Source organism: Pipistrellus kuhlii, unplaced genomic scaffold (assembly GCF_014108245.1).
Source record: "Pipistrellus kuhlii isolate mPipKuh1 unplaced genomic scaffold, mPipKuh1.p scaffold_m20_p_17, whole genome shotgun sequence".
Lineage (NCBI taxonomy): Eukaryota > Metazoa > Chordata > Mammalia > Chiroptera > Vespertilionidae > Pipistrellus > Pipistrellus kuhlii.
The window spans coordinates 16220690-16245374 of NW_023425482.1; the positions used below are offsets into that span (position 1 = coordinate 16220690).

General features: G+C 46.1%; 1 protein-coding gene across 3 annotated transcripts; it reads right to left on the reverse strand.

Annotated features, from left to right (window-relative positions):
* On the reverse strand, nucleotides 1-24401 carry AARS1 (alanyl-tRNA synthetase 1). 3 transcript variants are annotated; one of them, XM_036441030.2, is made up of 21 exons: nucleotides 24250-24401; nucleotides 21774-21930; nucleotides 19331-19519; nucleotides 18591-18736; nucleotides 15757-15948; nucleotides 14116-14260; nucleotides 13627-13772; nucleotides 12957-13065; nucleotides 12653-12803; nucleotides 11265-11389; nucleotides 10730-10874; nucleotides 9796-9974; nucleotides 9103-9216; nucleotides 5603-5809; nucleotides 4901-5085; nucleotides 3603-3711; nucleotides 2889-3002; nucleotides 1909-2028; nucleotides 1697-1783; nucleotides 1149-1262; nucleotides 1-527 (listed from the first exon to the last, which is right to left on the reverse strand). In XM_036441030.2, the coding sequence occupies exons 2-21, from the start codon at nucleotides 21915-21917 to the stop codon at nucleotides 342-344; spliced, it is 2907 nt and encodes a 968-aa protein (XP_036296923.1). In that variant the 5' UTR covers nucleotides 21918-21930; nucleotides 24250-24401; the 3' UTR covers nucleotides 1-341. The 3 variants fall into 3 exon arrangements, with proteins under 3 accessions (XP_036296923.1, XP_036296928.1, XP_045438643.1); XM_036441035.2 differs by lacking the exon at nucleotides 24250-24401 and adding an exon at nucleotides 23959-24230; XM_045582687.1 differs by lacking the exons at nucleotides 12957-13065; nucleotides 13627-13772.
* Nucleotides 24402-24685: the final 284 nt, after the last annotated feature.

The following is a 24685-nucleotide window of genomic DNA, read 5'->3' on the forward strand; positions in this document are numbered from 1 at the left end:
AGTATTGCACATGGTCCTTTTATTCTCTGCAGCAAAAATGGTTCCTTCCCGCAGACCTAGAGCCGCGGGTCTGCAGAGAACTGTCTATAGACATAAGCATGACAACGGTAAGTAGCAATACTGGGATAGTGGTTCTACACGGATGGTGCTGAGGTGTAGGGCTCCAGCAGAAATGTAACATGGGCGCCTAAGTGAGTTCCAGTTACCGCTGAGTTAGGAGGAGAAATGGGGCTATTTAAAGGTCCCAAGATTCCAGTGTCGTGTGGCAGGTGGAGATCTCCTGGTTGGCGGATACATCTGGGTGTGGGGGAGACGCTTCCAAGTGGAAGCCACCCCTCCCCTCAATTCTTCACATCTCCCAGGCGGAGCTGGGCAAAGGAAGTGGCCAGCTGCAGCGCCTCCTGCAGGCAGCCCACATTCTTGCCTGTGGCCTGAGCAGACACATCTTTGCCACCACCTTTGCCATCCATCAGGCCTGACACCTGCTGCACCCACTCACTGGCTTTCAGGCCCCGGTTGGCTGCATTCTGGAAGACAGGAAGAAGTGGGAGTCAGGACAGAGGATGGAACTGAGGGAGGCACTGAGAGGGGAGGGAAAGAAAAAGGATGGGAAACCACAGACACCCACTCCTGCCCTGGGTGATATCGCCGGAGGTTGAGGCAGGCCCTACAGCTGTACCTGGTTAAGAGAAGATATACTGAGTGACAAAGCCAGGTATCAGCCAGCACCATTCAACACATCCACCAAGGAGAGGGCCTGAGGGTAAGGGATGCTGGAGGGGACTAACAGGAGGGCAGGAGAAGGGCTATTTCTTTGCCGTGGTCAGTGTGGCTCAGTTGGTTGGAGTGTCTTCCCGTGCACCAAAAGGTGGCAGGTTTGATTCCTGGCCAGGGCACATACCCAGGTTGTGGGTTCAATTCCCAGTTGGGACATGTGCGCGAGGCAGATGATTGATGTCCCTCCCTCCTTTTCTTTCTCCCTCACCCTTCCTTCCTGTCTTTAAAATCAATTTTTTTTAAGAGAGAAGGACCACTTCCAATGGGGTTTGCACAAACACACTTGGGGGTTGGGCAAACAACGGTAAGAACTGAGCTCCCTCAGAAAAGCTACAGGCACCCACTGGCGCAGGGCTGCAGGGCATTCTGACCTGAGGGACTTGACACAAGCATGTGATCTTGCCAGCCTCATTATCCACTGTGAAGAGCATGGCGGACGTCTGTGGGGAATGCGTCTTGAAGAGCTTCAAGGCTTCGTTCAGGGCCTGCAGGAGGACCTGGTGTCAGGCCACGGCCCTGGGGAGGGGGCCAGGCTCCCCATAAGTGCAGCGAGTTTGCAGAGCTCAGTTCTCGGAGCTTTCCCTGCCCACCTCCCCCCTCCTTCCTAGAGCAGGTGCTGGTCCTGGGAGCCTGCATGGAGGAGGACCAAGCACAGGGCCTGGCCACTCTCAGACTCTCTAAGGTTTGCCTCCATCTCCAAGAGTCACAGCTTGCCAGCCACCACATCTCTCCATGGCTTAGCCTAACCTCAATCCAGAGAGAGTGGGCCTTCAGATGACCACTCCACTCTGAGTCACAAAACTCAGACTGCAGCCACCAAAGGGTTGGTGAGCCCCCTAGAGGAGACAAGCAGCGGACAGACACCAAGCAATGCCTGAGAGCCAGCCCCTGGAGCCACGCCCCTGGAGCCCCCGTTTGCCTTGGCAGACGCGCCGCTCTCCATCTCCAGGATGACGAGGGGCTGGTTGGGGTTGCTATCAATGAGCTGCTTTGTCTTCTCCAGCACCTACAAGGGAGGAAGGTCCGTAAGAGAGGTTTCAGGTCCAAGGCCCAGACTGACACCCATACAGCGGTCTGTTCTGGGTAATTCCTGTCGGTGCCCTTCCAGCCACCAGCACTGCCAGGACTCACTCGTTTCTGGACATCAGCTTTGCTGGCCCGGTCTAGGTCATCCATGATCTTCTTCAGGGATTTGAGAGTCTCCCGGAACTCATCCTTCTGCCACTGGGGGATGACTGCAGTGGCCAGGGCCTGGAACCAGAACCGGAAGACCACTCAGATATGGACCGCAAGGAGCGGGGATGTGAGGATCCAGCCCAGCCCAGCCCACCCCACTCTTCTAGCTTTGAACACTAAAGTCCTCCCTGATTAGTGTCCAGAAGGAAAGAGAAAACAAAAATATGGTATCCATCGGTCTTGAGGTCAGTCACTTATGAATAACTACAGCACTTCATTGTTTTGTTAATCCTCACCTGAGGATATTTTTTCCATTGACTTTCTGAGATAGTGGAAGGGAAGAGGGATGTGGAGGAGGGGAGCAAGAGAGAGAAAAATATCAACGAGAGAGAGACATCAATTGGTTGCCTTCAGCAGCTGCTTGACCAGGCTGGGGATCATACCTGCAGCCAGGTTATGTGCCCTTGACCAGGAATGGAACCTGAGACCCTTCAGTTTACTGAGCCACACCAGCCAGGGTTAACTACAGCAGCTTTAACAAGCAGGACTGGCGAGAAAGGCAGAATAAAGAGATGGGAGCCCTGTACGACCTCGTCCCTACCAAGCGGTGAACACAGCCTGAGAAGGGCTTACTGGAAGTCCCCGAATATTAACAAACACCGGAAGGCCTGGAAACCGGGCACCACAGCTCCTCCCCAACCTCCCTCCACACCAGTGTGCACATGCTTGGGACGGGCCCCCTGCTCCTGGAAATGGGCTGCAGCCAGGTTCCGGGTCCATAAACTCCCCATTGCAAGGCTGCGTGACAACAGAAGCCAGTCCAAAGGCCCACTGCACTGAGAGCCAAGACTTGAGGGTTTAGGAACAGTGTGTGTCTGATCACCAGGCCTAGGATCCAGCACTGAGCAGGCCCTGAGGAGCGGGAAGCCACCTACCTCTCCAAGGTCAGCGATCTCCCTCTGCACGTCCTTGTTGGGCGAAGTCTGGGCCTTCACTTTGGCCTCCATGACAGAGAGAGACTTCTTCAAGCTCTCTGCTTTCCTGAGGGCCTGGAGGGGACAATCAGAGCTGTAACTCCAGATACCTTTCAGCGTCACTATTCTGTCTATAAACAGCTGGGGCCATCGCTGATGGCGGGCGATGGAACAGCACATCCCTAAGACACCAGAAGTTTCTCCTCCTTCAGGGAGCAGGTGTTTGCAGCCTCTTGACCCAAAGAGGAGCACCTTCCTCACATGCCAGCGGAAAGACTGCACTAGCTCAGGTTCGGGGGTGACTGAGAAGCCATAAGTTAGGAGGCTTCAACACACAGCAGGCACAAGCCAGTCCCCACCACACACAACTGTTCCCGTCTCAAACTAGGCACGTACCCCCAGGGCGACGTGAGTAAGTGCTGGGGACACTGGAAGTCACAGCAAAACTATGGCTAACCTTCCTAGACACAGATATATTACTGGATACAAGGCAGGATTGCATGTATTGAACAGATGAAAAGTAAGATTAAGCTGTAAAGTCTTCTGCTCTGGTGGCTTACTTCTACCAGGTATTTCTGCTGCTGACTGCAGCAGCCACATAACCATCTGTGGATCTGAGGATTAAGCTCCTCTTGCCTTGCTGAATTAAGCCACGAACCAGCCCAATCTGCTCACCTTCTGGGCTTCAGCACCTGTGACAGCCACGATCCTCCGGATGCCCTTGGCAATCGCTTCTTCACTCACAATCACAAAAGCTCCCGCGTGACTCGAATTCTGCAGGTGACTGATGGCAGAACACAAAGCCCGTGGTTATGAGGAAGCCCAGGTGCCCTGGTCCCCATGGCACCCCCGAAGCCCTTGGCCCTGCAGCCAGGCTGCAGAATCCAGCTTGGCCAGGAAGGGGCTGAGAGCTTTGTGACATTAAGCTAGACGCCATGTTTCTGAGCCCGTTTTCTCATGTATGAATAGGTGTTATGCTCCCTCACAGGGCTGTTAGGAAAATCAAATGAGATCAAATGAAACTGTAGTCCTTAATACCCAATATCATATAACTGCTGGTGGACTCTACATTCATTCACATTTTTGGTTCTCTCTAGTGGAACATAAGCTATATTTTTCTATCCCAGTTCACTAGTTGAGAGAATATTGGAGATTAATTTAAAATCCTACAACCCTTTAAACAAACAGGTTTTGTTCCCTGTTGCTCCGAGAACCTCAAATTCTCACTATCTCTCAGTCATCCTGTGAAGCATAGAGTCTTTGAAAGCTGCTTCTGTGCTCTAAAGAATTCTATGCAAAGTGTCAGGGCAAAATTAGGCCTGGAGCCGGGTCCTCATATACTCCTTCACCCTCTACATGCTCTCCTGCTCTCTGCCTGCCTGAGGCCTGCAGAAGGCCCTAGATGGACCCTAAAAGGCCCCAAGAATGCTTCACCAAGCTTCCTTCAGAAGCAGGAACATCCCAGAAGACCCCAGGGAGGTACCAAGTGCTATGGAGGGATTCAAGCTGGCGGAAATAAGTGGCTATCCCAAGCCAAACTGAGCTGCGCCTACCAAGGGGTCTGACTCGGGCTCCGAGACAATGAGATTAATAGCTCAGATGCTGTTCAAGCAGCAAAGGGAGTTAAGTGAGATCCCAGGAAGGGAAAGGGGCTGGGACCAGACGAGGAGCTGGATGAGCACTCTATGGCCTTGCTGAATCCTGAATTCACAGGCCAAGAATCCCAGCTCTATGGGATCAGCACAGGAACAAGAGCAAACAGTGTGTGGGGAGTGCTTCCTCCTCCTAGAAGAACACTTCATCACAACCCGGGGAATCACACGCACTGCGATGTGAGACTCCTGGGAATGCTGTCTGCCAACTGCGCTTCTGGGGCTTTGTTTAAACCTTAGATGAACGAGAGCCGGCCTAGGACCTACATCCGCCAGGGGTTATGCCACGGGCCCCACTACAGCTCCCCCTGAGGTACTCACGTTCCCCCACAGAACTCAACAGAAGTGAGTGAGCCAGCAGGACCAGAGGGGTCATCTAGCAGCTTGGACACTGGGACCCCAATGGAGACGACTCGCACAGGGTCAGGATAGGTTTCATCAAACACAGCGCGCAGGCCCTGGATGGCTTTCGCTGCCGCCAGGGGACAATCCTGGGTATAGACGGGCTGCGGGGAAAGAAGACAGAACAAAGGCTTGGAAATGTCTCTGGCGGTCAGCAGGGAGCACTAGAGCGAGTGTGGTCCTGCAGGCAGGGCTCGGGGGTGTCTAATCCTGGCTCTGCCCCTTATGTGCCACAGCCTCCTGAAAGAAGGTACTATGTATAGTCGAGGAAATCAAAATAGAAATTCCCAAGAATGTTTTGTTAGACTGTGAACCAAATCTTACATGGCTGTGCTTTATGTAAAGCAGACATAACTAGAAGGGCTCTGGTTTTCCTAAGCAGGGAGTGGAGCAAAGACCTCTCTCTGCCGCTCCCCAGAGGCCCTCAGACCCTCTGCTGAGCACCGGCACTGCCCCCACTGAGCACAGTCTGAGAATCACTGCTTTCAGCAAATGTGCGTGCAGGACAGAATATGGCAGGATGGAGCGAGAGCATGTGGGTTGGCACTCTGTGGTCAGAAAGTGAGGGTGCAGGAAGGAGTGAGGTTCATGCCCCAAGGGCTTACACACGATCCAGCCTACCTTGGCGGCCTCAATCATCTCGTTAACGATCTGCTCAGCCTTCTTGATCTGTTGGGTGGACATGGCTCCCTTGGCAGTGAAGTCAAAGCGAAGGCGGTCAGGGGCAACCAGGGAGCCCCTCTGGTCAGCTTCCCCAAGCACGGAGCGCAGGGCGAAGTTCAGAATGTGGGTGGCTGTATGGTTGCTCATGACAGGTCTCCGTCGGGGCTGTAAAGAGAGGCGGCTGGTGGAGGGATCTGCAACAGACTGCTGGTTGTCCCCCAATACTTGCCATTCCCATCTTCCCCAAGTACTGTAATTTTTAGCTGGACACATGGCTGCCCAGAATAAAGACTCCACAGCCTACCTTCTCTTGCAGCTAAGTGTAGCCATGTGATAAGTTCCGGTCAATGAGCTGTAAGCATACCCTTAACGGCAAAGGGCATGCTATCCCCCTGCCTAGAACAGGAGTTGGTAAACCATGGCCTGTGAGCCATATCTGGCCTGTCACCATTTTTATAAAGAGGTTTATGAATACAGCCACACTCATATGTGCACATTTCATCTATGGTGCTTTTGTGCCACAACGAGAGTTGAGCAGTTGTGATAGAGATTGTTATGTCCCCAAATGCCAAAAGTATTTACCATCTGGCCCTTTCCAAAACAGTGCCGATCCCAGACCTAGAATATCAATCTGATGGCTACCTTTGTGGACCATGAAATCAAGGGCAACACCCCAGGAATGATGGCAAAGCAACAAGCAAGGGAAAGCTGGGCCCAAAAACTTGGTGGGGCACAGCCTCTATGCCTGGACTTTTAGGTGGGAAACACATTTCTATCTTATTTATTTATTTATTTATTTTTAAAAATATATTTTATTGATTTTTATACAGAGAAAGGGAGAGAGATAGAGAGTCAGAAACATCGATGAGAGTCATCGATCAGCTGCCTCTTGCACACCCCCTACCGGGGATATGCCCACAACCAAGGTACATGCCCTTGACCGGAATCGAACCCGGGACCCTTCAGTCCCCAAGCAGGCGCTCTATCCATTGAGCCAAACCGGTCCTGGCAACATTTCTATCTTATTTAAAGTTACTGTTATTTTGGAGCTTCGTCACATACAATAGAATCTATTTCTTTTGTTGTTAATCGTTATCCAATGAATATTTTTTCCCATTGATTTTTAGGGAGAAGGGAAGACAGAGAGAGAGAGGGAGGAATGAGAATTGATTGGTTGCTTCTTGCATGAGCCCAAACTGGGGCTGGGAATGGAAGCTGCAACTCAGTACATGCCAGGGCTAAAATCTATTTCTTTTCTATTTATTTATTTACTTTTTATTTTTTATTTTTTATTTTTTTTATTTTTTTTATTTTTTATTTTTTTATTTTTTTATTTTTTATTTATTTTTTTTAATTAATTAATTTATTTATTTTTACATATTTTAATGATTTTTTTTGCCCCCTCCCTCCCTCCCCCATATCCCCTCCCTCCCCATAGTTTTATGTCCATTGGTTGTACTTATATGCATGTATACAAGTCCTTCGGTTGATCTGTTATCTCCCCCAGATCCTCCTCCCCTCCCCGCTGTAATTTGACAATCTGCTTGTTGCTTTACTGTCTCTATATCTATCTTTTGGTTCATCAGTTAATAATGCTCTTTATTATCCACAAATGAGTGAGGTCATGTGGTGTTTCTCTTTCATTGATTGGCTTATTTCACTCAGCATGATGTTCTCCAATTCCATCCAGGTTGCTGCAAATGATGAGAATTCCTTCTTCTTTATGGCAGCATAGTATTCCATTGTGTAGATGTACCATAGTTTTTGGATCCAATCATCTGCTGACGGGCACCTAGGCTGTTTCCAAATTCTGGCTATTGTAGATTGTGCTGCTATGAACATAGGGGTGCATATATCCTTTCTGATTGGTGTTTCTAGTTTCTTGGGATATATTCCTAGGAGTGGGATTACTGGATCAAATGGGAGTTCCATTTTCAGTTTTTTGAGGAAACTCCACACTGTTCTCCACAGTGGTTGCACCAGTCTGCATTCCCACCAGCAGTGCACGAGGGTTCCTTTTTCTCCGCAACCTCGCCAACACTTGTCGTTTGTCGATTTGTTGATGTTGGCCATTCTGACAGGTGTGAGATGGTACCGCATTGTTGTTTTGATTTGCATCTCTCGTATAATTAGTGACTTTGAGCATGTTTTCATGTGCCTTTTGGCCTTCCTTCTGTCTTCTTTTGAAAATATTCTATTTAGGTCCCTTGCCCATTTCTTAATTGGATCATTCATCTTCCTTTTATTTAGTTGTATCAGCTGTCTGTAGATGTTAGAGATTAAACCTTTATCAGTGGTGTTATTTGCAAATATGTTCTCCCACACAGTGGGCTTTCTTGTTGTTTTGTTGATGGTTTCTTTTGCTGTAAAAAAGCTTTTTATTTTGATGTAGTCCCATTTGTTTATTTTCTCTTTAGCTTCCGTTGCCCTAGGGGCAGTATCAGTGAAGAAGTTCTTTTGGCATACGTCTGAGATTTTGCTGCCTGAGGATGCTTCTAGTATTTTTATGGTTTCCCGTCTGATGTTTAAGTCCTGTATCCATTTTGAGTATTTATTTACTTTTTAAATCAATCTTTATTGTTCATATTATTACAAAGGTTCCTCATTTCTTCCCCCCTCCACCAGGTTTCCACCCCACCCTCTGCCCTTTCCCCACCCCCCACTGTCCTCACCCATAGGTGCACAGTTTATGTTCAGTCTCTTCCCGCATCCACCACTCCCCTTTTCCCCAAGATAAAATCTATTTCTTAATTAATATAGGATCTTTGGGTCCTGAAGAAGCATTTGAAGTTAACCTGGAGAAAGGCAATTCATGAAAACAAGTCTATAGGATCACAATGGAAATCACTGTGGTCTGACATGGGAGCATGTATATAAATTTAACTCTCAGATTCATCCCTTACAATTATGGACCAATTTATTGGAGGAGGTGAATAGTAAATACACCAAATCACTGTGATGTACAGTCACGTGCTGCACAACGATGTTTCAGTCAATGACAGGCTACATGTACAACGGTGATATACCATGCAGCCTAGCGCATAGGAGGCCATAACATCTAGGCTTGTGTAAGTGCACTCTATGCTGTTTGCACAATGATGAAATCACCTAACGACGCATTTCCCAGAATATATCTCCATTGTTAAGTGGCGTATGACTGAACTTTAAAATACCTTATAATTTTACATGTCAATTATACCTCAACAAAGCTGAACAAAAATTAAAAAAAATGCTCTGGCCAGGTACCCCAGGTTAGAGCATGATCCCAAAATGCTAAGGTTGCAGGTTCAATCCCTGGTCAGGACACATACAAGAATCAACCAATGAATGCAGAAATAAGTGGAACAACAAATCGATGTTTCTCTCTCTTGTCTCTCTCTTAAATCAATAAATTAAAAAAAAAAAAAAAGAGGTGAATACTAATCAGATTCAATGCTGACCAATATAATTCAACTCACCTCATCAATAAACAGTCGGACCTGATCTCCCACTTTCAGGTTGCCGTAGATCGTTCCTATGTGTAGCACATACCCTCCTCGCACCTGAGTGTTCTTCACTGTAAACTCAGTTTTCTGAAGACAGTCAAGGAGGAGACCAATAAATAAACCAACAAATGTATAAAATTCTCTTTACAGATACAAATTACACATACACACATTCTCTAAGACATTCTTCACTGGCATGCGTGTATATACTTATACACCATTAATGCGACATGTTTATTATCTATATATACACATGCACCACTATGTACATATTTACATTATGTGCACATGCCATCTTATATATGGACACATATTTGACTAGGTCACTCATCCAAGACCACAGTCAGCAGTGGCAGAGCTAAAGGCTGAGACTCTGACAAGGATGCTGCCCCTCTGAGAGCTGCCTCTCCCTATTTATGAGGAAAGCACAGAGGAACCGAGGATCGACCCATGCATCTGGCCGCAAGGACCCTGCTACAAGCGGACCTAATGGCTATGACAGCAACATGGTGCAGTAAGCAGCTCCCTCAGCTTCAGAAATGCAGACTGGAACACAACCCAAAACTCTGGGTCTGCTCCCCAAGGCCAGCAAAGCTGCCCCAGACCAGGCCTGCCCTTTGTCAGACCCCATCTCTGGCTAACAATAAAGCATGCGTGTTGGCTCACGTCTTCACTGCTGTCATCGACCTTCACCAGGTAGCCTTCGTCGTAGATCTGCCCTCCTTGCTCGGCATAGAAGCAGGTCTTGTCCAGCACCACTCCACACTCCTGGCCCGTGGACACCTCCTCCACGAACATCTTATCCCTGCGCAGAGCCACCACTGTAGCCACGGCGCTCTCAAACGCTGCAGAGGAGGGGAACGGGGTCAATGACTTCGGTCACACATTCTTACCAGGCTTTTGCTGCATTCTTTTTCTCAAAGTCTCAAAGGGCCTAATTATATAATTTTGTTTGAAAGCAAGCTCCACTAGACTCCATGAAAAGGCTTAACACACTGGCTCCCCACCAGAGAATGCAGCACTCAGAGGGCGTCCAAACTGTCCTGGTTTGCTTGGACCCAAGGGTTTCCTAGGATGCGAGACTTTCAGTGTCAGCACTGAGGCAGTTCTGGGGAAACTGGGGCAGCTGGTCCCCCTAACTCAGCTACTGAGCAGAAACGTGGTGAATGTGATTAGGAGTTCTTTAATAGCAGTAATAAATTCCCTACTTCAAGGTCAATTCACAAAGAATATACTCTTTTGTGAGCTTGCTTGGGTAGGTTTAGATATCTCTGCTGGAGCAAAAGGGGGAAAAACGTGTAGTGCCTTTTTGATTTTTCATATCTTAGAATATTATTATCCCCAATGCAAACTTCAACAGCCACTGTGAATCATATAATGTCCATTTCCTGATTTCCTATCCGATGTTACAATGACAGCAACTGGGTGAAGAGTATAAGGAATCTCCCTGTAAACTTAAAAACAAAACACTCCCTATGGATCTAGAATTACTTCAAAAGAGTATGAAATTACACAGCATGACCTTACTGCACTGATGGAGAAGCTACCACAGACACCCTCGGCCCCTCTTGCAAACGCCCAAACGAGCTCAGTAACATACCGTAGCTCCCACTGGAGTCCGAACGGTAACTGTACTTTGGAGAATCATCTGTTGCCTCCAGACTCTTTCCTCGAAGCTCTTCAATAGCATAGATGTCCAGCATAATGTGGTCTTCCCCTCCAGCTCCCTTGCCCTGTGATTTCAGCTGCCAGTAAGAGAAGCAAGCATAGTTATCCTAATGTAGAACTCCAAACTGCTCAACTGTGTCCAATGTAAAACTCTAGATCAGGGTTCTCAATCTCAGCAGGTAATTCTTTGTTGTGGGGCCGCCCTGTGCACTGCAGGGTGTGAGCAGCACCTCTGGTTTCCATCCACTAGATGCGAGTAGCATGCCCCCTGTTGTGTAAACCAAAAATATGTTCAGACATTATTGCCAACTGCCCCCCTGAGGTGCCAAAATGCCCCCAGCTGAGACCCACTGTGGTCTAGGGAAAACAGGATTTCAAAGACTTTAATGAAAGGAAACTCTTGCTTGCTTTGCAGCCAAGTTCTGCCTTGGTGGGTGTTAGTTCTGCTCACTCCTCAAATTCTTTACCTGGGCCAGTTTCCTCTCCTCTTCAAAGCCGTCCATATCTACCAGCAGGCCCTTCTCTTCAGCAATCAGACCAGTGAGATCCACGGGAAAGCCATAGGTGTCATAGAGAAGCCACGCAGTGTCCCCTGTACAGCACAAAGGAATGGTCAAGTACTGTGGATGGCCCCTGCCTTTAGCCCCCAGGCCCTTCCCAGGAGGACGCTGACAGTGACCAGGGTTTAAAGAGATGAGGTGAGTATTGGGGTTATGCACTTGTCACAAAAGCCATCAAATCTTTTGGAAATGACTTGGAGGAAGCACGAGAGCTCTCTAGTGAAGTCTGTTTCTTAATCTAAACAAGTGTGTTCAGTTTGTGAAATTCATCAGCCTTTCCTTTTGTAAATTATATTATACTAGAGGCCCAGTGCACAAAATTCATACACTGGTGGTGGTGGTGGGGGGTCCCCTTCAGCCCAGCCTGCACCCTCTCCAATCTGGGACCACTTGAGGGATGTCTGACTGCCGGTTTAGGCCCCATCCTAGGGATAGAGCCTAAACCAGCAGTAGGACATCCCTCTCACAATCCTAGACTACTGGCTCTTAATCGTTCACCTGTCTGCCTGCCTGGTCACTCCTAACTGCCCCCCCTGCCGACCTGATTGCCCCTCACTACCTCTGCATGCCAGCCTGATCACCCCTAACTGCTTCCCCTGCCGGCCTGGTTGCCCCTAACTGTGCCCCCCCCCCCAAGCCAGTCACCACGTACTCCCCTCCTCCCCCCGCCTGGTCACCCCATGTAGTTTGGTCACCACAGCCAACCAGGTCACCCCACACAGTCTGCTGTTCAGTCGTTTGGTCGTCCCTCACTAATTCCCCTGCCGACTTGGTCATCCCATGCAACCTGCTTGTTCAGTCATTTAGTCGTCCCTCACTAACCCGTCTACCAGCCTGGTTGTAGGCAGCCATCTTGTGAGGGCATGACAGTCAATTTGCATATTACCTCTTTATTATATAGGATTTCAAAAAGAAAAAAAACTTTCAGAATTAATTTGTACTGTCTGGTAAAAAAAATAAAGCAATTTTCAAAAACCAGAATTATCTGTTCCCATTTTTGCTGGAAAACACACACACACACACACCACACACACACACACACACACACACACACATTTGTATACATCCAGCTCTTAAGAGCTGTAACCTCTGAGAAATATGTTTGGGGAAAGGATTTTCACTTTTATATTTATGTTTTTTGAATACTTTACCATAATAATGTATTCTATAATTTTAAAAGCTTCTAACCAAGCTATGCTCAGCCTCTGGAGGCATGAGAGTCCCCTGTCAGTTTGTAAAAAAAAGGAGATGAAACAGCCTAGTCGGAGAAAGGAAAAAACTAAACTGGTCCTCACCGGGAATGGTCTTGCTGTCTCCCAGGCTCTGAATTTTCCTGTCCAGGATGCGACGCCCTCTGCTGAGAGTCTTGAGAAACTGCACTTCCTCTTCATTAATGATGTCCTTCACCATATCTGGGTCCTTCTTTAGTTCAGGAAATGCATCTCCCTGGCAGAGGGGAAACAAATGAGGACCCAGTGAAGCCAGGGACTATTCCATGACCTCCTCTAAAAAAGCTCATTAACAGTATGCTCCCTCCCTCCCAAGACCCCTCAAGGTATGTGCTTGGTGTAAAAGAAGCAAACAGGGAAATAGACCTACCAGAGACTGGACGACAACGTCTACTAATGTAGCAAAGAAACCCTTGCTGGCATTGAGTTTCTCATGGGAGTATCGCACCGCCCGGCGGAGAATCCGTCTCAACACATACCTATAAGAGGCAGAACCCAGTCCCCCTTTACGTTAAGTTCCCAGCTGAATATTTTGTAGAAGTTCTTTGGAATTCGACCCAAAGCAAAACTTTTTGTCTTTCTCTTTCAAGGACTTTCTTTTATCCTATGATTGCTTCTCTTTGCATTCCCCAAGGTCATTAACATGAATTTCAACACAAAACTCAGTAACATATCTACAAATATGCATCAAGGATGATCTGGGGTAATCATAGTTTGTTCTCCTGCCCCCAGAGATGGAGGCAAGTACAGACCAAATGGTGGACATGATTCCCCCATCCCAGGCCCTGCCTGTCAGTAAAGAAGTTGCCTGGAGCTAGTCAGGACCTACCCTACCCCACTGCTGCCAATATTCTATCAATCCATATCCTCTGTACTTATGCAAAGAATTAATAAAGCGACAACTCTTTACTGTGATCTGAAACTCAGTTCATCCCTTAACGAATAAAGTTTCCCTCCAATTACCTAGAAGACAAAGAAACAATAACAAAACATAGCTTTAAGTTCCACAGAGTCCTAGCATGGCCCCAAGTGTAACGTACCCCCGCCCTGTGTTGTCAGGTCGGCCGCCATCGGCTAGAGCCACAGTGATGGTCCGAGCATGGTCAGCCAGCACCCGGTAGGCCATGTCAATCCCATCAGCATCGTCAGCACCAACTTTCCCAGTGTATGGCCGGGCACCTGTGCCCTACAGATAAAATCCAGGAGGCAGCACATGAGGAAACAGCCTTTCTGGCCTTGCCTTGCCCTAAGAGGTTCCGAGAGGACTGAGGGGCATTCGGAGGAAGAACAATCATCTTGCCAAGAAAGGGGAGAGCAATGGGGCTAAAGCGCCTTCAGCCAGCCCCTTGCTCTCCACACATTCTAGTGCCTTGTGCCCAGAACCTTGTGTTATTAGCAGTAAAGATGGCAGAGGGTCACAGGACCCTGAGCTGGCAAAGCATCTGGTTATTCTACTTTAGACAGCACTGCTAAGAGCCCCGCCTGAAAACTTCCACACAAGCTGGCAGTGTTTGCAAAAGGACCAGTACCTTCTGAATGGCTTCAAAGTAAGGGACAAAGAGGTCAGTGTCGTAGTTGGACATCTTATTCTGCAGAACAGACACCAGTCGCTCTAGGCCCATCCCTGTGTCAATACTTTTCTTAGGAAGAGGTTTCAGAGTTCCATCGGTTTCCCTGCATGATCAGAGAAAAGGGAAGTTGAAACGAGGACTCAGACCTCTCCGTGTCAATTAAAACTCATTTACACAGCAGCTTGCAGATCAGGACTTGTCATTTGACCCTGCCTGATTTGGTGGGAGGAGGGGAGCGAAGGGAGAAAGGTAAGAAGTATTCTGGGGTCCATTTAGAAGGGAGGCAAAGTTTCAAAAAAAATTAAGCTTTAAAACAGGCGTCTTCAAACTACGGCCCGCGGGCCACATGCGGCCCGCAGAGGAGTCTGATCAGGCCCGCCAGGTTTTTTGGGCAGTGAGCGCAGCTGAGGTGTTACAGTAGGAATTAGTAGTTCATATAGTCCGGCCCTCCAGCTCTCTGAGGGACCGTGATCTGGCCCCCACTTTAAAAAGTTTGAGGACGCCTGCTTTAAAATAACAGTCTAGCCGAACCGGTTTGGCTCAGTGGATAGAGCGTCAGCCTGCGAACTGAAGGGTACCAGGTTTGATTCCGGTCAGGGGCATGTACCTTGGTTGCAGGCACATCCCCAGTATGGGGTGTGCGGGAGTCAGCTGATCGATGACACTCTCTCATCAATGTTTCTAACTCTCTATCTCTCTCTCTTCCTCTCTGTAGAAAATCAATAAAATATATTTTAAAAAAATAAAATAGTCAAGACCGGTTTGGCTCAGTGGATAGAGTGTCGGCCTGCGGACTGAAAGGTCCCAGGTTCGATTCCGGTCAAGGTCATGTATGTTGATTGGGGGCACATCCCCGGTGAGGGGTGTGCAGGAGGCAGCTGGTTGATGATTCTCTCTCATCGATGTTTCTAGCTCTCTATCCCTCTCTCTTCCTCTCTGTGAAAAATCAATAAAATATATAAAAAAATAAAATAACAGTCTAGGCCTAGTAGGTTTGGCTCAGTAGAGCATTGGCCCATGGACTGAAGCACCTTGGGTTTGATTCCCGTCAAGGGCATGTACCTCAGTTGCAGGCTCCATCCCCAGTCCCAATTGGGGTGTGGATGGGAGGCAACCAATCGATATGTCTCTCTCTCTCTCTGTTTCTCCCCGTCCCTTCCTCTCTCTTAAGAAAAAAAAAAAAATCAATGGAAAAAATTATTCTTGGGTAAGTAGGTATCATGGGAAATAAAACTCATTTATAAAAGAATAGCCCCAGCTCTGACCCAGAGATCAGAGGGAAAACTTGAGAAATAAAAGAGTGTGCCACAAGATGCCATGATGCCTTCAGTGCCTGCTTTAGCACTGCCCCAGTCCCCAGAGACCAGGATGAGAAGACAGCTACCTGCCTGATTCCTCTTTCTCTGTGCAGCTCGAGGACATAAAAACAAAAACCCAAACTTCCTTTGTCCTGGACCTGTTTGACACCATTACATTTCCCTAAGAAATAAACTTTCATATGAAGAATTCCACTCTGTCGAAAAAGCAGCACACAGGGGTACAGATATATGAGAAAAGCCTGGAAGAGTATATACGGGGTATCTCAGTATAGATGGCCACCTGTTATATTGGATGAACACGAGGTTCCAGATCTCCAGCACGTTGGGGTCATCCTGGTTGACAAGATGTGCAGCATCCCGACCTCCGACCCGGTCATAGTGGATCTCACTGCAGGGACCACATGGGCCTGTGTCACCCATCTCCCAGAAGTTATCCTTCATGTTGCCGGGGAGGATTTTAGCGTCATCCACCCTGCACACAGTGGGGAAGATAAGCCTAGTTATAACCACGGACAGGATTTAGCACAGACTTGCATCTACTGTAAAAAGAGATCCTTATAAATTTCTACAAAGATGGACCACTCTCCGGCAATTACTAATGCCAAGCCTACATACAGACCCTGCTAAAGAGGCAGAACATGATTCTTCTCAAGACTGATAACAATAGAATACAAAATATACTTATGCTCCAAACATAACTAAATAAAAGTATCCTAAGATACGGATAACACCTAGAAAGGAACACATTAAAAATGGAAACATTTATGCTGCATACCACCTAAATTTAAGCAAATATTTTCTTAACAAATGGTTCTTCATTTTAAAAAATGACTATATGACATAAGTGTTAAAAAAACAAAAAAACCTGCTGATTAAAGTTACCGCTAAACACCCCAATTTAGTCATCTACATTTTACCTTAAAATGATACCAAAAAGAATCTAATAAGATTAAAACATTTCAAAAATAGCTAACTGCTGAAAGTTGTTGGATAATAAAGCAATCCAAAAAGATTGTGCTTACTTAATAAACAAAGCACAGACACAGAGAAAGCCAAGTAAAACAAGACTCAAAAAGTCAAGGTTATTATTTAAGTTTCACATATGTTACTGCCCAAAATGTTCAAGTACTACAGAGTCTAACCACGTAGAAATTTCAGGCCAAGTACAAGGGGAAGCTGGATTCAATAATATATCTGAAGTAAAAGTTAAAAAAGGAAAGAAAGAAAGACAGCATTGCTTACGTTACTAAAAAGTTATACACTAGCCCAGCTGGTGTGGCTCATGAACCAGGAAGTCGAGGTTCAATTCCTGGTCAGGGCACATGCCCAGTTTGTGGGCTCAATTCCCAGTAGGGGGAGTGCACAGGTGACCGATCAATGCTTCTCTCATCATCGATGTTTTTATCTCTTTCCCTTTCCCTTCCTCTCTCTGAAATCAATAAAAATATATTTTTTTAAAAAGATAGGCTGGTTTGGCTCAGTGTAGAGAGTGTCGGCCTGCAGACTGAGGGGTCCCAGGTTTGATTCCAGTCAAGAGCACATGTCTGGGTTGTGAGCTCGATCCGCAGTAAGCGGCGTGCAGGAAACTGCTGATCAATAAATGAATCTCTCTCATAATTGATGTTTCTATCTCTCTCTCCCTCTCCCTTCTTCTCTGAAATCAATAAAAAAAAAATGTAAAAAAAAAGAAAAAGAAAAATATCCTCGGGTGAGGATTTAAAAGAAGAAAAAAAAAGATATTAGCTTAAGGCCATACATAGTATTTTTTTAAAAAAAGTTACGTACTAAAGAACAGAGTTCAGTAAAAAGAACAAGAAGAGACAACAAAACAACCAAAAATGGAAGATGAGACAAGGACACCATGGCACCCCAGCTGTCTACAGGGTCCATCGCTCCACAGATTCCTTGTGATACAGCACTTCACAGATTCTATTCAGTCTAAAGCACAAGACACATACAGCTCATCTATCATGTTACCTTTTATGCTACATGATTTTACTTTATAATTAATTACATTTTTAAAAACCCAGATGGCTGCCGAAACCGGTTTGGCTCAGTGGTAGAGCATCGGTCTGCGGACTGAAGGGTCCCAGGTTCAAATCAGGTCAAGGGCATGTACATTGGTTGCAGGCACATCCCCAGTAGGGGGTGTGCAAGAGGCAGCTGGTTGACATTTCTCTCTCATCGTCGTTTCTAGCTCTCTATCTCTCTCCCTTCCTCTCTGTAAAAAATCAATAAAAATTAAAAAAAAAAAAGCTCTATGCCCCCAAAAAGCTGTAAAAACAAAAAAACAAAAACCCAGATGGTTTCTACTACTCCTCTCCTGCATCTCGAACCAAGGTCTGACCTCTCCTCAGTCCACATCCCCAAATAAAAAACAAAAACAACTTCCTGTCCTAGACCTGTTTGATGCCATTACATTTCCATAAGAAATAAACTGTTTCATATTAAGAATATCACTTTGTTGAAAAAGATTCACATAGGGCTACAGAAATATGAAAAAGGCCTGCAAGAGTATATATGGGATAGCAAACTATTAACAATGGTTAATATTAGAAATATTCTAATTCCTGTGTTTACATTTCTATGAGTTTGGATTTTTACAATACATGAATTATATGCACAATTTCTAAAAATATACAAAAATTTATACATTGAAAAAAAAAAATATGACTCTTTATGTTGGCTTTCTAAAATAGAATGACCAGCCGAGATCGGTTTGGCTCAATGGATAGAGCGTCAGCTTGGGAACTGAAGGGTCCCGGGTTCGATTCCAGTCAAGGGCATGTACCTTGGTTGCGGGCATATCCCCAGTAGGGGGTGTGCAAGAGGCAGTTGATCGATGACTCTCTCTCATTGATGTTTCTAACTATCTCTCTCCCTTCCTCTCTGTACAAAACCAATAAAATATATTTTAAAAAATAAATAAATAAAATAAAATAGAATGACCAATCAAACCTGCTAAGAAACAATGTGTGTACCAAAGGATAATTACTCAGTCACTGCACTTCCATCGTGAAATGGGAAATGGCAATGCACTCCAAGTCCTAAAAGCCTACTCTGCACCAATCACTTTACTCCTCCATTCCCTTCAAATGTGAGTTGCAGTCTTACCCCAAGTTTTGCCAGATCTGTTTGCACTCCAAGTCCGGTTCTAAGCCAGCTGCTTCATCCCCACCAAAGTAAGTAACATAAAGTCTTTCCACCGGAATGCCGAACTCTTGGGTGAGAAGTTCCAGAGCCATCTTACATGCCAATTCCTACGAAAAGGAACAAAAAGGAAGATGTGGAACATGGACAAGCCAGTGTTTGGTTTATTCTAATATTCTAGTATGAGGACAAAAAGTCCAGATCCTGAGAATGCGGATAGAAAAAGATAATATCTTCCTTATATACTCAGCAGATACCTGGCCAGCATGGTTCAGTGGTTGAGCATTGACCTATGAACTAGGAGGTCATGGTTCAATTCCTGGTCAAGGCACATGCCTGGGTTGCGTGTTTGATCCCCAATGTGGGGTGTTCAGGAGGCAGCTGATCAATGATTCTCTCTCATCAATGATGTTTCTATCTCTCTCCCTTCCTCTCTGAAATATAAAAATATATTTTTAAAAATAAGTAAGTAAACTCAACAGAATTCAGGATTGATTAGTGATTTATGCAAGAAATCCAAATGTGAACTATAATCATCAAGTTATAAGTATTGCCACAAGGAAGTCTTAAAAATATCATCATTTAGAAGATTTATTCCCTATGTGATATTTCATACTCTAAACAAGCAAAATTAGAATCCGCTTCCCTCAGTAGTAATGACTATTTTGCTCAAAACCCCAACAGACGTCCTGCTTTGATCTTACCTTGAAGTAATCTCCAAAAGACCAGGAGCCCAGCATCTCAAAGAAGGTGTGATGATAGACATCCTTGCCCACGTCGTCCAGGTCATTGTGTTTGCCCCCAGCCCGGATGCATTTCTGGGTATTGGCAGCTCTGCTCAGCTTTGCCATGGGGTGAGACGGATCAATAGTGTTCAGGAAGATGGGTTTGAACTGAAAAAAAGAAGGGCACATTTCAACTTCTAAAGAGCTGTAGGTAGAATAGGTGGCCACAGACTGACAGGAAGACTGCATACACAAACTGTTCAGTTTGATTTAATTAGCAGGAATAGAGAAACTTCTCTTCAGAGGCAGGGGGCCCTGTGAGGCTACAGCAGAGGCAACCTATCCTGGAGCAGCTTCTCCCCGATTTTAGTTCTCTCACGGTCCCCACCAGCGACATGACCTGTGCAGGGGAAAGGCCTGCCAGATCCAAGGTAATAACCAAAGCTGAAACGTGTGCTTCCTTGCAAATCTGACAGTCAGGGTTTATATCATCTTTCTGGAAGAACTTATTCGAAAAGCAATGTACTGGCGCCCTAGCCGGTTTGGCTCAGTGGACAGAGTGTCAACCTGCGGATTGAGGGTCCCAGGTTCGATTCCGGTCAAGGGCACATGCTCAGTTATAGGCTCCATCCGCAGTAGGGGGAATGCAGGAAGCAGCTGATCAATGATTCTCTCTTATCCTTGATGTTTCTATCTCTCTCTTCTCTGAAATTAATAAAAATATATTTAAAAAAATTAAAAAATAAAAGCGATATACCGGCTTGGTAGTAAAGGTGAGAAGGAAGAAAAAAAAATTGAGACCTTCATTAACGGAGTAAAATCAACATGACTGGATGTGTAGGGAGACAGTATCACCTTGCTATGGCACACCATTGTTATATGTGTAACTCTGCCTTATTTTTCCCACTAGATCTCTCCAATGTGGTAACTACCAGCCACTTGTGAATATGTAAAACTGAATGAATTAAAATGAAATAATTAGTAATTATATATATATTTTAAATCCTCACCCAAGGATACTTTTCCATTGATTTTTAGAGAGAGTGGGAGAAGGAACGATAGAAAGAAACATTGATATGAGAGAAACATATCAATCTGTTGATTGCTGCATGTGCCCTGACCAGGGTCTAGGCCAGGGAGGAGCCTGCAACCGAGGTATGTGCCCTTGACTGGAATCAAACCTGGGACCCTTTGGTCACAGGCCAACACTCTACCCACTGAGCCAAACCGACTATGGCAGTAATTATATATATATTTTAAATGAAAATGATGTCTCTTCTTCTTTTTAAATATATTTTTATTGATTTCGAAGCGGAAAGGAGATGGAGAGAGAAATAGAAATATCAATAATGAGAAAATCATTGATTAGCTGCCTCCTGCACACCCCCCACTGGATGCCCAGGAGCCTGAAACCTGTGCATGTGCCCTGACTGGAAACCGAACCTTGACCTCCTAGTTCATAGATGAGGCTCAACCACTACACTATACTGGCCAGGCATCATCATTGATGTTTCTATCTCTTTCTCTCTCCTTTTCTCTCTGAAATCAATTTAAGAGAGAGAGAGAGAGACTACAAAAACCCAATAAAACTGTGCATGTCCTAGAATGAGAATGAAAGCAAAGCTTTGAAAGAATCATGAAGAACTGGCTTGTTTTATAAAGAAAAAACAACAACAAAGATAATGAAGATATGAAGGAGAACCACAACAGTTAACAACTCTCTTCCGGGCTCAGCAAGGCTAACCCAGCTTCTGATTGTAATAAAACAGCTTTTTCCTTAGGGGAAAACAAAGGCAAAACTTAATAAACTAAACACAGGATGTAACTGCTTACCCATGTCCTTCTTTTGACTTGGCCTGACAATTTTACTTTCAGTTGCATTTTTCTCAAGAGGCATACAGGTTTTATCTATGGATATCGGGGCTTCTCATCACAACTAAAAATAAGAGCCCTGACCAGTTTGGCTCAGTGGACAGAGCATTCGCCTGCAGACTGAAAAGTCCCAAGTTCAATTCCGGTCAGGGGCATGTGTCCTGGTTGCGGGCACATCCCCGTTAGGGGATATGCAGGAGGCAGGTGATCAATGTTTTTCTCTCATGGATGTTTTCAACTCTCTAACCCTCTCCCTTCCTCTCTGTAAAAAAAACACCAACAATAAATATATATTTTTAAAAAGCTAATATTTGAGTACTTACTCAAATACTGTGCTAAACATTTTTAATGCATTAGCTTTATGTAATCCTTTCTTCAATCTAAGGGCAAGCACTATTATTACTCAATGACATAAAGTAAGTTCCACAAGACCACACAGTGAGTGACAGATCCGGGATTCTGTCGGACTCTGAGAGCTTTGTTTTTATCACTCTCTGCTGCCTCCTATATGGACAAATAGCCAGGAAGAAGGGTTTTGAAAAAGCCTTACCTGGTTCATGCCCGCATTGGCAAAGAGCAAAGTGGGGTCATCCAATGGGATGGTAGCAGATGAGTGAACATAGGTGTGCTCATTTCTCTTAAAGAAATCTATAAATCGCTGCCGAATTTCACTTGCTGTGAGGGTTGAGTCCATCTTGAAAGTAACCCTACGGAAGATAACCAAAGAAAAAAATGAGGAAAAAACTAAGAGATAAGTAGGCATTACATAAGACTCCTGGCTTCTTAGGCCAAGTCAAAGCAGGTCACGGGTAAACGGTTTGATCTAAAATATCTCTGTTGCCCTAGCTGGTTTGGCTCAGTGGGTATAGAGTGTCAGCCTACAGACTGAAGGGGGCCCAGGTTCGATTCCAGTCAGGGGCATATGCCCAGGTTGTGGGCTCAATCCTCAGTGGGGAGGGGGGAGGGTGCAGGAGGCAACTGATCAATGATTTTCCTCTCATCATTGATGTTTCTATCTTTTTCTCCCTCTCCCTTCCTCTCTGAAATCAATAAAAAAAATATTTATAAAAATAAAACCTCTATGTTGCCCATCCACTGTGGCCCAGTGGTTGAGTGTTGATCCATGAACCAGGAGGTCATGGTTGGGGCACATGCCCAAATTGCAGGCTTGATTCCTAGTAGGGGGTCAGCAGGAGGCAGCCTATCCCGATGATTATCATTGATATTTCTATCTCTCTCCCCCTCTCCCTTCCTCTCTCTAAAATCAACAAAAACATAGTATTTAAAAAAAAAATTTTTAAGGTTGTATACAGTGAACATGAAACTCTCTTCAGATTTTGTTTTAACCAAAATTTCAATTGATTTATTCACAACTCAATCAACTCATTATTCAAACAAAAGCCCTTTGATCAAAAAGATGGTGAAACACTGGTGGACAGAGCCAAATAAATATCTGACTGAAATTTCTACAGATGAGGACTTTGTGTCCATGGTTTAAGGTGTCAAGGCTGGGGTTTCTCGAAACTCTGTCACACCACGTTCTTCCTTATCCCTTCTCATCGTGCTCTCAATGAATCTCAATAAAGGTGACAAAAATGAATTCACGGTGGTAATTCTGAGCGGCACCATTTTAGCTGTTTTGCAATGTTCACTGCTCATCCTCTATCTGGGCTACCTGAGTAAGCAGCAACTTTCCATTTTTGCTTCTTCATTCAACTTACTGAATGCATACCTTGGTCTTACAAACCAAGGAGAATGAGTCTATGTCTTTAATGGGGAGACAATCATATACAGCACATGTGTCAAACACAAGGCCCGCGGGCCAAATCCGTCCTGCCAGGCCTTGCAACGTGGCCCGCACCGCGCTGTCATCACTGCACTCCGCTGCGTTTCCATCACAATGACAATTTATGACTGTTCAGTAAACCATTCGGCCCGCGATTTAGGCTGGATTTTAGATTTTGGCCCCTTCTCTGATTGAGTTCGACACCCCTAATATACAGAAATAACCTAAGCACGATGTAAAAGAATCCACTATATTGGACAACAAAAATCCCAATAAACCCTGGGACTATTAAAAAAACGGTACCACTACCACCCATTCATCTACTCAATATCAATAAGCTGGCAGGAGGTATGGGATACAAAGGCGGGTCTCAGATTCCACTTTCTAGCAGGAACTGGGAGAGTCCCGAGTACCCTAAGTCACACTAGCCTTGAAGGACGTTTCAACTAGCTCTTTGTTTGCCAGGTCAACTATCTATTTTTTTCTAATTTCTCATGCTTGATATCTTAATTTCAAAGAGACTTATTTTAGGAAGCCTTCTTCTGGTCGATCCGATTCTCCTTATTTTATTCTCAAAGCCCCGGGCATCTTCCTTCAGTTTCCATGCATTTGATGGCTTGTGTAAGCCATCTCCCCATCAGGCTGCAAGTTCTAAACCAGCGCAAACCATGACTGGCCTTTGCTTCCCCGTGACAGGTATGTCCTCAGCGTCTAGTATAGTGGTCGCTAACAATCCCATGACAAGATATTAATAAGTCTTTAAGAGCAAACTCTGAATGAACTTAAAAGCACACCAGGAAACGCAGACTGTCTGAGAAAGTAACAGCTGAGCATGATGGGGCTTGGACCACTATCAGGTCATTCAGCTAATACGGTTCATACAGATGTCACCCTGGACCCCCAACGTTCCGCTCATCCCTAGGAGATACAAACTTAAGAGAAATAAAACCTCGGCTTTGGGTGGGTAGTCAAGGGCAACCGGGATCTTCCTAAGATGTTGGTCCTCGTGGACTCCAGCGCTCGGTTGTCGTGCCCGCAAGGCAGCTGCCGCGACCCCGGCTCCCGCCCAAGGTCCAACTCCAGAGGCCGGGCGAGGCCTGGCCAAGGAGCCGCTGCGGCCGCTGCGCTCCCGGACCCCGGGCCTGCCGCCCTCGCGGGAGATCCCCAAGGCTGCCTACTCCCCCCGAGGTCGCCGTCCCTTCCTCCCTCCCACAGCCCACCGCCAGCGGCCCGCGAATACCTGTAGGTGCACACCCGGCAGATGCACAGCCAGAAACCACCGCCGGCCGCAACGCGCAGCGCCCCGGCCAATCAGAGCGCGCGGATCGACAGTGCCCCGCCGCGCCTCACCTCTACGGGACTTTATTGGTTAACGAGTATGCCAATCAACCGGGCTTCTCAGCGGGTTTCTGGGAAAGCAGCTCTAAATTGGCTGATGCAACGGCGGGGAAAAAGAAGGAAAGGGGGACGTCACGTGACGGAGTAGGGCGCGGACTCCTGGGGACTGACGTTTTGGTTTCCATATATCGATAGAAAGTCCTAATAGCTGACATGGTTCATAAGGGGAGACGGTGACGTGTGTTTGATACAGGTCACAGCTCTCGAGAATGTAGTTTTGATCATTGTGGTTACAGAATAGCATGCAGCCCTGAAAGGTTCTGATATCACGTGCCTAC